The sequence below is a fragment of the Eucyclogobius newberryi genome, unplaced genomic scaffold (assembly GCF_026437365.1).
Source record: "Eucyclogobius newberryi isolate DKJ021-1_F unplaced genomic scaffold, fEucNew1.0.hap1 SCAF_6, whole genome shotgun sequence".
Taxonomy (NCBI): Eukaryota; Metazoa; Chordata; class Actinopteri; order Gobiiformes; family Gobiidae; genus Eucyclogobius; species Eucyclogobius newberryi.
Window position 1 is genome coordinate 5226307 of NW_027316278.1, and position 15728 is coordinate 5242034.

The following is a 15728-nucleotide window of genomic DNA, read 5'->3' on the forward strand; positions in this document are numbered from 1 at the left end:
AATCAAACTTTTATTATAGTTATTGTGACTTAAACAGCCACGTGAAAAGCACTGCCTTTATGACACTGACCAGTGTGGGCGGTCCGGGCGGTCTGGGCGGTCTGGGCGGTCTGGGCGGTTTGGGCGGCGGCTGCTCCATGTTGGGGTCTGGTTTGCTGAGGGGGGCTTAAGGGGGGCTCCGGTAAGTCCTCACAGCCGAGCAGCGTCACTTCCACTTTACCTGGACAACACAAGATGAACATATTTATTTATCACAATTCTGGTTAGTTTATTGTGCCAAAATTACAAAAAATACACAATTTAATATTCCATTAAATAAATAGGTAATGTATTAATTCAATGTTCAATTAAATGACTTCTTTGTTTCAGTAATCATTTAAATATTTGATTAAGTAAGTAAATGTACCAAAAAATATTAAAATAACTAACTTTAAAATAACATTTAAAGAATTATGAAAAACATATGAAATAATAACATGTTTAAATCGTTATTTAAAGAAGTCATTAAATTAAGTAATTTAACATTTATTTTCATATCAATATTTAATTTATTATTTAATTGTGTATTTATTTAATTCATTTTGGCAGGATTAATCCTCAAAGGACGGCAATGTATTCAAAATAAGTCACAACAGTTGCAGACTATTTCGTAAATCCAACCCCCGAAAATCTGCTGGACCAGACGGTGTCACTCCGGCCCCCTTAAGACACTGTGCAGGCGAGCTGACTCCTGGAGTCACGCCATGTCCCAGCTTCAAGTCCATCATTGTCCCCGTCCCCAAGAATCACTGGACTCATGACCACAGACCTGTGGCTCTGACGACTGAAGTCATGAAGTCATCTGAGCGCCTGGTCCTCCCCCACCTCAAGTCCCTCACTTCCTCCTGCTGGACCTCCTGCTGGACCTCCTGCTGGACCTCCTGCTGGACCTCCTGCTGGACCTCCTGCTGGACCTCCTGCTGGAGCCCCTGCTGGACCTCCTGCTGGACCCCCTGCTGGACCCCCTGCTGGACCCCCCCTGCTGGACCCCCCCTGCTGGACCCCCTGTAGTTCTTCTACAGAACCAACAGGTCTGTGGACGACGTCATCAACCTGGCTCTCCACTTCACCTGCAGCACCTGGACTCCCCGGGAACCTACACCAGGATCAGCACCACCTCCTGCTCTGCTCCAGGACAAGTCTCATTTTTGACCTGGTTTAGTCTCTAGAACTAGAAGCCCCGCCCCCTCATAGTGATAAGCCCCGCCTCGTCCTGGTGACATTTCACTGTAAAAAGCAGCAGATTGTCATTTACATGTTTTTGTTTCGGAGTTGTACGTTTGACTTTGTAGAACTGTCACTTCTTCAAATCATGGCAGTAAGTGCAGGGATGTGGGCGGGGCTAGGGGGTAGGTGAAAACAGGACTTTTCTGAGCACTGGAGCTTCAGTCGCAGCACAAAACAGGATTAACTCAATCACGCAGGAATCGACCGAAACACAACTGAGTCTCGGTCAGTCCTGGTCAGCCCTGGTCAGTCCTGGTCTAGCTCTGGTCAGCCCTGGTCAGTCCTGGTCTAGCTCTGGTCAGCCCTGGTCAGCTCTGGTCAGCCCTGGTCAGCCCTGGTCAGTCCTGGTCATGGATGGATTAGAGGCGATGTAGAGGTCAGAGAAGCTCCAAATCGTTGCTTTTTATAAACGATTATTATTATTATCATCGTCATTGACCGCGAGCATCCAGATTTATTCCTGTTACGTAACGTTTCTATCTGATTCTGTTTGGTCTCCAAAAACACAGATTACACCGGGATTATGGTCAGCGTATGCTCCGGTCAGCGTATGCTCTGGTCACCTCTGCAGAAGAGACGGTGTCGTTTGAAGCACACGTGTGTTTCATGCGTCGGTCCCAAACCCGGATAAACAGACTCCTCAAACAGTCTGACATGTCAATCAACATCAATAATACAATTAGTTTATAACATGAAAGGACAGAATAATATGAGTCAATGTTCCAAACCCGGTCTAAATAAGGACTAAACCAGGACTGAACCAGGACTAAACCAGGACTGAACCAGGTCCAAACCAGGACTAAACCAGGACTAAACCAGGACTGAACCAGGTCTAAACCAGAACTAAACCAGGACTGAACCAGGTCCAAACCAGGACTAAACCAGGTCTAAACCAGGACTAAACCAGGATTAAACCAGGACTAAACCAGGTCTAAACCAGGACTAAACCAGGTCTAAACCAGCACTAAACCAGGACTGAACCAGGTCTAAACCAGGACTGAACCAGGACTAAACCAGGACTAAACCAGGACTAAACCAGGTCTAAACCAGGACTGAACCAGGACTAAACCAGGACTAAACCAAGTCTAAACCAGGACTAAACCAGGTCTGAACCAGGACTAAACCAGGTCTGAACCAGGACTAAACCAGGACTGAACCAGGTCTAAACCAGGACTAAACCAGGACTAAACCAGGACCAGACTCTTACCTGTGAGTGAGGCGGGTCGGATGGAGTGGTTGGACGAGGAAGTGGAAAGAAGAGTTTCAGCTTCGCTTTCGTTTTCCGTTTTGTCCAAAGAGTCGTTTTCCTTCAGATATTTCTCCAGCGACAGACGCAGCAAATCCAGTTTCTGAGACGACTCCTGCAGCCGACTCTCTGCCTGAGAAAACACAGCAACAAGCATTAGCATTAGCATTAGATGCTAACGACCTGAAACAGCTCAGCCTCAGTCTGACACAGTGAACATGCATCTTTTGTCCTCGCGGTGGCAGTAGTGAGTGTGTCACGTCATCATTTGATTTAAAACAATTCTCGATTAAAAACAAAGTACCTCGTTTGGCGCATAAAGTACCTCGTGGCGTGTAAAGTACCTAATGGCGTGTAAAGTACCTCGTGGCGTGTAAAGTACCTCATGGCGTGTAAAGTACCTCATGGCGTGTATAGTACCTCGTGGCGTGTAAAGTACCTCGTGTCGTGCCGTGTGGTCGAGGGGCGCGATGCCCTGCAGCTGTTTGACCACGTCTTTGGCCAGAGTCAGCGCGTCCGTCTCCTTCTGAATGTAATGACGGAGCTCGGCCAGACGGGGCGCCACACGCCGCCCGTTCCCCCTAGACACGTCTATAAACACACACACGTCTATTTATTCATGTTTATTTATTACAAACATAGTTAAGTGTTTTAACCTTTATTCTCTGGTTTTAACACAGCATGAGTTGTGTTGTAGTCCTCTGTGTCTTTTATTTATTTATCCGTTTTATTTATTGTTTTATTCATTTATTCTGTGTATTTACTGTTTTATTTATTTTATTACTTGTTATGTATTACTTTATTCTTTATTACTTTTTATATTTTACTTTTTATGACTTTGTCGGCGTGCTCGCTTATGAAAGAAAAGGCAAGAATCAAGTACAATTCTAATACAGAGATAACAGAGCGCTTACCATCCGACCCTATCGAATGTGTCGGCGATTTACACGGGCGCTCTGGATAGCGCCGCTGTCCCCGCCCCGCTGTCCCCGCGCCGCTGTATATTTATATATTTCGATATGGGGCATAATTTTCTACCACTTGTTCCCTTTCGGGGTCGCGGGGGACTGGAGGCGATCCCAGTGACTTTGGGCCTTAGGCGGGGTACACCCTGGACAGTGGCCAACTTGTCGCAGGGCCAACACAGAGACATAGACATTACAGACAGTTCACGCTCACATTCATTCACTAGGGCCAATTTAGAGTCACCAATTTTACCTAACACATGCCTGTCTTTGGACGGTTGGAGGAGCCGGAGAACCCGGAGAGAACCCACGGTAACACGGGGAGAACATGCAAACTCCACCCAGAGAGATCATGTGATGTGAAAAAAATAATAAATAAAATAAATAAAATAAATAAAAAAGGGTTTTATAATAGGGTTATGGTTAGGGTTAAGTGTATTTCTCACAAAAATATCCAGACACTTTATGATGACATTAGAAGGTGGAAAGTGACTCAAATGTCCAGATTTAGGGCTCAATCTAGACAAACGTCATAATGTTGAATCTGTTTTTAAGTCGTTTGTTCTCGTTTACGGCTTAATTTAACGACAAAGACAAACTCCAAACGCTTCATTACAGGCTTGTTTCTTCCCTGTCGTGACGGCGCCATCTACACCTTTAGTCACGTGGTGCAGGGGCTGGTGTGGTGCATGATTTATGCTCACGGGGGAAACTGGACCCTCACGCAGATAAAGGGAGAACAAAACCACCGCGCTGCAGAGGTGGAACCCACAACCTTCAGTCCAAATAAAGCTGTTTTACGCGTGTTCAGTGCTGGTTTAGACACGGTTTAGAGAGTTAAGTTTAGTCCTTCTTCGACCTTCTTGACTCTTGCTTGTACCTGGTTCAGACTCGTACATCGTGTAAATAGCCGTCCGCACGACTTCCACGGATCATAAAAAACTAAAAATAGTCGGGGCCAATGGTCTTTGAAAGCACGGTCAGACGCTGAGACGGCTCCTCGCTCAGCCCCTGATCAATATTTCACGACGCGCCGAGAGCCAAATGCCACGCGGCAAAAGGCTCCAAGGGCGATTTATAAAAGGCAAAAAGACAACGTTTTGTGTTTGACCTTGAGTCACTGGACGCATTGTCCTGACCTTTACGAAGTCTGTAAAAGCAACCAAACAACTTCAAAACCCAATTATTTGTATTTATTCATTTCCACCCAAAACCCGTAATTATTATATTTATTAATTTATTCAAATATTTTTTTAATTAATTTATTCATTTATTTCCCCCCAAACCCTAATTATAATTTTTCTTTTTTTATTCTAATTATTTCTTTATTCATTTATTTATTTTCCTCCCAAACCCAATTATTGCTATTATTTATTCTTTTTTATTTTTTATTAATTCTTTCTTTTTTTCTTCTTCTTTTTTTCGCCAAAACCCAATTTATTAGTACCAGCATCAGTAATATTATTAAAGGCATAATGGAGGATTTTTCGCCGATTTGAGAACTCAAGCGGAAGTGCACATGCCCCTCCCTCTACACGTGTATTAGCACGACGGATCGCATCGTCTCTCGTCTCCGTAGATTTCCGTCTGTCTCTTCTGAGCTCGAACTGTCTTTCTCTGTCTTGATTTTGTCCTGTACACTGAGGGAACTATATCACGATAGATCCATGCGCTTAGACAACATGCTGCTCATGGGGACGAGCCGCATGCCGCTGCAGGTGAACAGTAGATGCTAATCGGCAGTCCACGCCACCAGGAAATGAAACTCAGATTTGGGCCAAACAAATCGTCCATTCCACCTTTAAGTTTTTAGGAATCTGCACATTTACATCTACTTTTTACTTTTGAGAGCAGATTTTTTAACTGCACTACATTTAAAAAAAAAAAAAAAATCCTGATTGTTTTTAGTTCGAGTTCCGGCTTTGAACAGACCAAAATGTACGACGCGTTTTCAGCTGCTTCTGTCGACCAAAAATCATCCAAACGAATCTTTATCAACATCACTACATTTGACTCTTACATAAGTCTCACAATCTAAAATAAATCGGTGTAATCCCTCATTCGTCCAGGCGTGTTCCATAGTAGAAAAAGCTTCAGTTGTAGTCATCTGGACTCAGAAAAAATAGACGTTTCGACTCTCATCCAAGAGTCATTGTCAATAAAAGAATTTAGATCGAGAACTCTGATATTAATACTGTTCTGTGGTAAGACCCGCCCATTGGGCGGAGCCTTCCTGAAGTAGAAAGAGTTGTTTGTTTCAACAGAAACTCCCCCCTTGTAGCTACCGAGCCTATTCAGAATCTTAATGGAAGAAAGAGGAAAAACATGTCCGAAATGCCCTCTCAGCCTGTGGTTACCCCGCTTGGGCTCTCAACAGAGTGAAGAGAACCAAGAAGCAGGACAAAAGGGAAACTGAACAGAGAAGGAAGGGTGTTTCTATCCCTTATGTGTCTGGCCTGTCGGAAAAACTGCAGAGAATTTTTAGACAACACGAAGTCCCTGTTTATTTTAAACCAGGAAACACTTTAAGACAAAAACTGGTTCACCCAAAGGACAAGTTGCCGACTCAAAAACAGAGCAATGTAGTTTATTCGATCCAATGCAGTGAAGAAAGCTGTAAAGAACGTTACATAGGTGAGACAAAACAGCCTCTACACAAGAGGCTCTATCAGCACAGAAGAAATACAAGTTCAGGACCTCAGAGCGCCGTGCATCTCCATCTTGAAGCCTCTAATCACTCGTTTGAAGACGGTGAGGTGAAGGTTTTAAGCAGGAGAAAAGATGGTTTGAAAGAGGAGTCAAGGAAGCTATTTTTGTTAAAAAAGAAAGACCTTCTTTAAACAGAAATGGAGGGCTAAGGTTTAATCTTCCTGTTATTTATAATGGGATTCTGAACCCCTGGAAAGGTAGAGGACCAGGACATGGGAGTTTTTATTCATTTATAGGAGATCTTCTACTGAAAGTGTTTTTCAGACTTCCTATAAGTGATCTGTTCTTCTGTATCTACCTCTGTATCTACCTGCGTTGCACCAATGAAATTTCCCCATGTGGGACAATAAAGGAATATCTTATCTTATCTTATTTAGATGCTAATCAGGTACTCAGGGTGGTTGAGCCAGGGTCTCACAAAGACAAAGAGGATTCTAATAGGCCATTAAGATTCTGAATAGTCTCGGTAGATACAAGGGGGGAGTTTCTGTTGAAACAAACAACTCTTTCTACTTCAGGAAGGCTCCGCCCAATGGGCTGGACTTACCACAGAATAGGATAAATATCGGAGTTCTCGACCTAAATTCTTTTATTGACAATGACTCTTGGATGAGAGTCGAAACGTCTATTTTTTCTAACTACAACTGAAGCTTTTTCTACAATCTAAAATTAAATTAAATTAAAAAAATAAATCAGGTTTGACTCAACATTTTGCCCGTTTGTCCAGGTTTGACCATTTCTGTAAAGTTTATCATTGTACTTCCTGTTTGGACGTGAGCACAGATATGTCATAGAGGTGATTCCACAGCTGTTACCATAGCAACCAGACTGTAAACAAGAGCCAAAATCCACATAAATGACACAACAGTTCTGACCTGACACACAATAAGACCATAAAACACCTTTATTTAGTCCAACCATGGTTTAAACTGTCTCACACTGATGACATCACAGAGGGATTCAGCTCCACTTCCTGTCATTTTAATCTCTTTACATTTCTTCACAAACTGACACTTAACAGAAGTAAAACTGTGATAAATATTCACCACAGGTTTTAACTCCATTAAACTAAGTCAGAGTTAAAAAAAAGGAGAAACTAAAAGTGGTAGAAAGTAAATGTATGTTTGGTCCTGTATGTGAGTACTTCTTCTTCTGGGTATTTGTACATGGAGTATGTGTACATGGAGTAGTTGCAGTGTTATGAGGTACATGTATGTGTACATGGAGTAGTTGCAGTGTTATGAGGTACATGTATGTGTACATGGAGTAGTTGCAGTGTTATGAGGTACATGTATTTGTACATGGAGTAGTTGCAGTGTTATGAGGTACATGTATTTGTACATGGAGTAGTTGCAGTGTTATGAGGTACATGTATTTGTACATGGAGTAGTTGCAGTGTTATGAGGTACATGTATGTGTACATGGAGTAGTTGCAGTGTTATGAGGTACATGTATTTGTACATGGAGTAGTTGCAGTGTTATGAGGTACATGTATTTGTACATGGAGTAGTTGCAGTGTTATGAGGTACATGTATTTGTACATGGAGTAGTTGCAGTGTTATGAGGTACATGTATGTGTACATGGAGTAGTTGCTGAGATGAAGGACTTTGGAAACGAGCCATAAATGTCACAGCTCGATATTTCTCTGAACGTGAAACGCTGGAAAAGACTTAAAGACGAGACTGAAGGATAAAGAGCAATTAACATTTGAAGGAATCAATAGAACCGCTTTGATAAACATACTGGTGGAGGAGAGGGTGGAGGAGCGAAAGGAGGAGCGAAAGGAGGAGGGAGTGGAGGAGCGAGTGGAGGAGCGAGTGGAGGAGCGAGAGGAGGAGCGAGTGGTGCGGGTGGAGGAGCGAGTGGAGGAGTGAGAGGAGGAGCGAGTGGAGGAGCGAGAGGAGGAGCGAGTGGAGGAGTGAGAGGAGGAGCGAGTGGAGGAGGGAGTGGAGGAGCGAGAGGAGGAGCGAGTGGTGCGGGTGGAGGAGCGAGTGGTGCGGGTGGAGGAGCGAGAGGAGGAGCGAGTGGAGGAGCGAGTGGAGGAGCGAGTGGAGGAGTGAGGAGGAGCGAGTGGAGGAGGGAGTGGAGGAGGGAGTGGAGGAGCGAGTGGAGCGAGTGGAGGAGGGAGTGGAGGAGTGAGAGGAGGAGCGAGTGGAGGAGTGAGAGGAGGAGGGAGAGGAGGAGCGAGAGGAGGAGCGAGTGGAGGAGTGAGTGGAGGAGGAGCGAGTGGTGCGGGTGGAGGAACGAGTGGAGGAGTGAGAGGAGGAGCGAGTGGAGGAGCGAGTGGAGGAGTGAGAGGAGGAGCGAGTGGAGGAGCGAGAGGAGGAGCGAGTGGTGCGGGTGGAGGAGCGAGTGGTGCGGGTGGAGGAGCGAGAGGAGGAGCGAGTGGAGGAGCGAGTGGAGGAGCGAGTGGAGGAGTGAGGAGGAGGGAGTGGAGGAGCGAGTGGAGCGAGTGGAGGAGGGAGAGGAGGAGGGAGAGGAGGAGCGAGAGGAGGAGCGAGTGGAGGAGTGAGAGGAGGAGGGAGAGGAGGAGCGAGAGGAGGAGCGAGTGGAGGAGTGAGTGGAGGAGGAGCGAGTGGAGGAGCGAGTGGAGGGGGGAGAGGAGCGGGGAGAGGAGGAGGGAGTGGAGGAGGGAGTGGAGGAGGGAGAGGAGGAGCGAGAGGAGGAGCGAGAGGAGGAGCGAGTGGAGGAGGGAGTGGAGGAGGGAGAGGAGGAGCGAGAGGAGGAGCGAGAGGAGGAGCGAGTGGAGGAGAGAGAGGAGGAGCGAGAGGAGGAGGGAGAGGCGGAGGGAGTGGAGGAGTGAGAGGAGGAGGGAGTGGAGGAGGGAAAGGAGGAGCGAGTGGAGGAGCGAAAGGAGGAGCGAGAGGAGGAGAGAGAGGAGGAGCGGGTGGAGGAGCGAGAGGAGGAGCGAGAGGAGGAGCGAGTGGAGGAGGGAGAGGAGGAGCGAGAGGAGGAGGGAGAGGAGGGAGAGGAGGAGCGAGTGGAGGAGGGAGAGGAGGAGCGAGTGGAGGAGCGAGAGGAGGAGCGAGTGGAGGAGTGAGAGGAGGAGCGAGTGGAGGAGGGAGTGGAGGAGCGAGAGGAGGAGCGAGTGGTGCGGGTGGAGGAGCGAGTGGTGCGGGTGGAGGAGCGAGAGGAGGAGCGAGTGGAGGAGCGAGTGGAGGAGCGAGTGGAGGAGTGAGGAGGAGCGAGTGGAGGAGGGAGTGGAGGAGGGAGTGGAGGAGCGAGTGGAGCGAGTGGAGGAGGGAGTGGAGGAGTGAGAGGAGGAGCGAGTGGAGGAGTGAGAGGAGGAGGGAGAGGAGGAGCGAGAGGAGGAGCGAGTGGAGGAGTGAGTGGAGGAGGAGCGAGTGGTGCGGGTGGAGGAACGAGTGGAGGAGTGAGAGGAGGAGCGAGTGGAGGAGCGAGAGGAGGAGCGAGTGGAGGAGTGAGAGGAGGAGCGAGTGGAGGAGCGAGAGGAGGAGCGAGTGGTGCGGGTGGAGGAGCGAGTGGTGCGGGTGGAGGAGCGAGAGGAGGAGCGAGTGGAGGAGCGAGTGGAGGAGCGAGTGGAGGAGTGAGGAGGAGGGAGTGGAGGAGCGAGTGGAGCGAGTGGAGGAGGGAGAGGAGGAGGGAGAGGAGGAGCGAGAGGAGGAGCGAGTGGAGGAGTGAGAGGAGGAGGGAGAGGAGGAGCGAGAGGAGGAGCGAGTGGAGGAGTGAGTGGAGGAGGAGCGAGTGGAGGAGCGAGTGGAGGGGGGAGAGGAGCGGGGAGAGGAGGAGGGAGTGGAGGAGGGAGTGGAGGAGGGAGAGGAGGAGCGAGAGGAGGAGCGAGAGGAGGAGCGAGTGGAGGAGGGAGTGGAGGAGGGAGAGGAGGAGCGAGAGGAGGAGCGAGAGGAGGAGCGAGTGGAGGAGAGAGAGGAGGAGCGAGAGGAGGAGGGAGAGGCGGAGGGAGTGGAGGAGTGAGAGGAGGAGGGAGTGGAGGAGGGAAAGGAGGAGCGAGTGGAGGAGCGAAAGGAGGAGCGAGAGGAGGAGAGAGAGGAGGAGCGGGTGGAGGAGCGAGAGGAGGAGCGAGAGGAGGAGCGAGTGGAGGAGGGAGAGGAGGAGCGAGAGGAGGAGGGAGAGGAGGGAGAGGAGGAGCGAGTGGAGGAGGGAGAGGAGGAGCGAGAGGAGGAGCGAGAGGAGGAGGGAGAGGAGGAGGGAGAGGAGGAGCGAGAGGAGGAGGGAGAGGAGGAGGGAGAGGAGGAGCGAGTGGAGGAGGGAGAGGAGGAGGGAGAGGAGGAGCGAGAGGAGGAGCGAGAGGAGGAGGGAGAGGAGGAGCGAGTGGAGGAGGGAGAGGAGGAGGGAGAGGAGGAGGGAGAGGAGGAGGGAGAGGAGGAGGGAGAGGAGGAGCCCAGTTTGACTCTGACAGACTTGATTTGCTCCGTTTATGGTCCTTGTTTAGCTCTGACTTTGTCCATGTTTAGTTCCAGATTTAGACCTAGTTTGATTCCAATTTTGATTTTGTTTTTTTCTTTTTAAAGACATTTTTAATTAATTTATCACAGATTTACATGATATGGGACATTGTAAACACAGAGACAAAAAGCTCAAACAAGAGCGCAAAATCAAGAACAAAAAGAACAAAATCACAAATAGACGTCAACAAAACCATGAAGCAGATGAACCAAAACATCATGTAAACATTTATCGTGTCCAATTTAAATGTGGCGTTTGTACAAAGAGAAGATAGAAAAACGTGGTCTGAATTCTTCTTTAGTTTTTGGATAAACTGACATTAGAATTTGGCCTCATTTTCACTCCTGGTTCTGGTGTAAACTGCACATTCTTCCACTTCAATCCAACATCCTGAAAGTCCTTTTCACGTTCAATCGATTTCCTCCAGTTATTTTTAAACCTAAGCTATTTCCAGACGCGCTCTTCTTTCGTGCTGGAGCGAGTCACGCGTCGCACTTTTAAGGTGAAAACGATAAAGGCGATTTAACGGTTAAAGACGGCGCTCGTGAGTCGCTGGTGGTTAATTATTCTGTGTAACGAGCTCACGAGACAGATGACGCTAATGAGGAGAGTTTAAAGGTCAACACAGGTTTGAGCTTTTTATGGAATTACAGCAGCATCAGACACAACTAATTTATATATATATATATATATATATATATATATATATATATATATATATATACATACATACATACATATACATCTTTCCTTTAAAAAAATAAAACAAACAGGGCAGGACATTTTTTAAAAATAAGTAAAATTAAAAATGAGGAAAAGGAAGGGGAGGCGTAAAATATATAAAAATAAATACAAATTAAAAATACAAATAAAGACAAATAAATAAAAAATACAAAACAATAAAATACAAAAATATATAAATAAATACAAATAAATACAAAATAAATACAAATAAATACAAATAATACAAATAAACAAAAAATACATAAAAATAAATACTAAATAAATAAAAATGAAGGCACATATAGTCAGAAATTAAAGTCCTGTTTTGTCCAAAGTCGGTTAAATTAGTCTATTTTCAAGTTGAACCCAAATGTGAGTTAAAAAACAAAAATTGCGTATGTCGGTTCAGTCCTTAATCGTCGGTGCAAAATGTGTCATCTATTTTTTGTGATGGCCTTTTTCCTGCTGCTATAAGTGTGCTCCAAAGAGATCCATCCACTGTGTCCATGGCAGGAGTTTCAAGGCCCAAATATATAGTTTCCTCGGGACGGAGTACACAGTGTTTTATGGTATTATTGTGTTTTATGGTATTATTGTGTCAGATCAGAACTGTTGTGTCATTTACGTGGAGTTTAGCTCTTGTTTACAGTCTGGTTGCTATGGTAACAGCTGTGGAATCACCTCTACCTGTGTCATATTTATGCTCGTGTCCAACCAGGAAGTAAAATTATAAACTTTACAAAAATGATTCAAACTGGGGACAAACGGACAAAATGTTGAGTCAGATCTGGAATATAATTGTGTTCAGTGCGTTTAAGACAAATGTGTCGTTGAACCCGTCATATGCACTTTTACCTTTCTAAATGTACAATTACAGAGGTTTAAGGACTACAATATCCACAAGTCTAAATTACATATCACATCCAATTCTTACCTTCCTGGTTGTCCCCGTCTGTTTCCCCGCGGCTCTCATCATGGCCGCCCTCGTCGCCGTTGCCGTTGACGCCGGACTGGGCCACTTTGATGATCTGGAGGCGGATGAGTTCGATTTTGGAGCGGCTGTCCTGAAGCATCTGCTGAGCCGTGGACAACATCTGATGCAAGCACAAAACGTCAATGAAGGTGAGCAATCTCAAATCTGATTACGATACAGGAGCCGCGCTAACGAGGCCGGAGCCGCGCTAACGAGACAGGAGCCGCGCTAAGGATACAGGAGCCGCGCTAACTAGGCCGGAGCCGCGCTAACGAGGCTGGAGCCGCGCTAACGAGGCCGGAGCCGCGCTAACGATACAGGAGCCGCGCTAACTAGGCCGGAGCCGCGCTAATGAGGCCGGAGCCGCGCTATTGAGGCCGGAGCCGCGCCAACGAGACAGGAGCCGCGCTATTGAGGCCGGAGCCACGCTAACGAGACAGGGGCCGCGCTAATGAGACAGGAGCCAGGAGCCGGCCGGAGCCGCACTAACGAGGCCGGAGCCGCACTAACGAGACAGGAGCCGCGTGCTAACGAAACAATGCTATTTAGAAGTGAACAGTTGTAGTAAACCAGATGAACAACAGGAACGCTGCAGCGACGCCCACATTTATCACTCCAGATGAACTCATCAACTTTCTCTCCTTAAAACAGATGTTTGTGTTGAGGAAAATAATTGTATTTCGGCAGTTAAAGCGTCCTAAATCTCCAACTGCCGTTAGCAAACAAGCTAGCTAAGCTCTGCACAGAAACTATTTTGACTATAAATCTTGCCGTATAAAGTTAATTGGAGCAAAATAATAGTTTCACTGGCAAAAAATGAGCCATAAAACGAGAAACACGTTTCATAAGTTGTACTTCCAATAATTCTGCCATTCATATAAAAGAAAGTCAGAGGACAACCTGTTTGTGTGTCTGAAGTGATTGCTACTGCCATCTGGAGGACAAAAGCAGCATGTTCACTGTGGGCGGAGCCAGCAAAACGTCTGAAAACAAAGATTCTCTCACTTCTGTCCCGCCCACAAAGACCCTGTGTGTCCACAAATGTGTGACTGGTCAGGAGGGACCAGTGGACTTACAGAGGTCACTCCGGACTGAGGCGGAGCCGTTTGTTTCAGGTCGTTAGCTGCTAATGCTAACGCTAGCGGCTATGCTAATAAACGTTATTCTACACAGACACTTTTAACGGCCTCATTTCCAACTGTCCCGGTGTTATATTTTAGGATCAGACAAAGTCCGTGCTCTTGAAAGCTTTGAGGGCGTGTCCGGCGCAGACGGCGTGTCCGGCACAGAGGGCGTGTCCGCTGCAGAGGGCGTGTCCGGCGCAGAGGGCGTGTCCACTGCAGAGGGCGTGTGGACGAGAAAGCGCAGATTGTCGCTGCTTATACGTGTCGTCAGCGACTCAAAGTCCATACGTTTTCAACGATATGCGCAGTTTTTTGTGCGACGTCTTCAAAATGGCGCCGACAACAAATAAGTCACGTGACAGAAACCCACGGATAGTTTAAAATTGAGCCGAGACAGGTCAGAATTCAGATTATAGATTTGTTGAGCTGGTGAATAGTTCATATCTGGTACATCCACATGAAACAACGTGTCCAACGTCTTCTCCGTCGACACAAACTAAATAAAGTGGTGCCATTATCCAACTCCAAACCACAAATAATGATCATGTTCAGCACTCATGGATCTACATTTCGGATGTTTGGTCCAAAAACAGGCCCCGCCCTCCATCTGCGATCAAGACATCGACGTCGAAATTGTAGCAGATGAAAAGTATGGCCTGTAAATGGGACGACAGGAAGAGTCTGGACACGTCCCGATGCTTTGTGTCCATCATCGTCCACAGGAAACACCCTGGAGTGCTTGTGTCAGTGTAATATAAAACCAGCGCAACGGTTTAACACAGTAACACACTGTAACCGGGGCCAACAAGAGGCAAACATCTATACCACGTCCTGCTTTACTATGGCAAGTATTTGTATTCGTTTACTGGTTAAAAATGGTGTAAAGTACTACATATATTATTACTTAAAGTGCACAGAGTATAGACAAGTGATCAAATATTACAAAAATAACTATTCCTACATGTTTATTACTCACAAAAATGTTATAAAACGACAGTTGTATTTTCATCCATATCGTCGAGCCTTTTACTTTTAAGCAAAAAAAAAAAACAATACGGAAAAAACTAAAAAGGGCCCCTCATGGCGCGTGGGGCCCCGCGCACGCGCCCATCACGACCGCTTCTAGAAACGGCCCTGTCGAGGTCAAAATTAAAAACAAAAAACTATTGAACCAAATCCAACTTCCGGCCACAAACTAAACACTTCGTCTGTTACGTTTTTGAACGAAGCGTTTAACGTAAACCCCAGCCCGCATTCGAGTCACGTGGGCCGCAATTAATCCGGTCGAAGTGTCTGATTGGCCGGAGGCGACACGTGCGATCAAACAATAACCGTGCCCGCGTCACGTGCAACAACAGTGGCGCGGGCCATGACTTTGCATTTCACGGGCGCGGGCGCACTCACCTCTCCCCGTTACGCCGTCATGTCCCGTGCGCACCGTGGAAAAGGATCCCGCATTGACGCGTCCCGCTCCGTGACGCGCGCGCGCTCCGTCCCCGCTCCGCGTCCGCCGCCGCGATCGTTACAACGAAATCTTGCGCGCCAACCGTACGTCTCTTCTACATCTTCACGCGCTCCGTTCTCCTCCGCTGCCGCCGCGCGTCAACAACAACAACAACAAGAACAACAGCAACGCGGCGTAAGCACGGAACATCGCCCCGCGCGCGCAGTCGTCCCCCGGCGCCGCGTCCCTCACGTCCCCGTCTTTTGACCGGGGGATCGTTTTTCCTCCCGCAATGTGACTCCCGTGTGCGCGTCCTCCCGTCCCGTGTCCGTCCTGTACGCGCACACACGCGGCTCCATCACCGGCCCCCGCGCGCCTATTGGACGCGGGCGGAGCACGTGACCGCGCCGCTGTCACCGGGAAATAAATGAAATAAGCCGATAACGAGCCAATATTATATTATATTATATTATATTACATTATATTATATTATATTACATTATATTACATTATTATATTACATTATATTATCTCATATTATCTCATATTATATTATATTACATTATATTACATTGCATTATATTATATTATCTCATATTACATTACATTATATTATATTATCTCATATTACATTACATTATATTATATTATCTCATATTATCTCATATTATATTATATTACATTATATTACATTGCATTATATTATATTATCTCATATTACATTACATTATATTATATTATCTCATATTATCTCATATTATATTATATTACATTATATTACATTGCATTATATTATATTATCTCATATTACATTACATTATATTATATTATCTCATATTATCTCATATTATA

At 46.5% G+C, this 15728-nt stretch overlaps 1 protein-coding gene across 1 annotated transcript in view; it reads right to left on the reverse strand.

Annotated features, from left to right (window-relative positions):
- The window catches only part of LOC140347129 (serine/threonine-protein kinase N1-like), a 46253-nt gene extending 31207 nt beyond the window's left edge, over positions 1–15046 (reverse strand). Inside the window, exons 1-5 of the mRNA XM_072433466.1 lie at positions 14837–15046; positions 12270–12429; positions 2952–3103; positions 2474–2645; positions 71–220 (exon numbers count right to left, since the gene is read on the reverse strand). Coding sequence (XP_072289567.1) covers positions 71–220; positions 2474–2645; positions 2952–3103; positions 12270–12429 — 634 coding nt within the window. The 5' untranslated portion in view covers positions 14837–15046. The remainder of the gene's footprint in view (positions 1–70; positions 221–2473; positions 2646–2951; positions 3104–12269; positions 12430–14836) is intronic.
- Between the last annotated feature and the right edge of the window lie 682 nt (positions 15047–15728).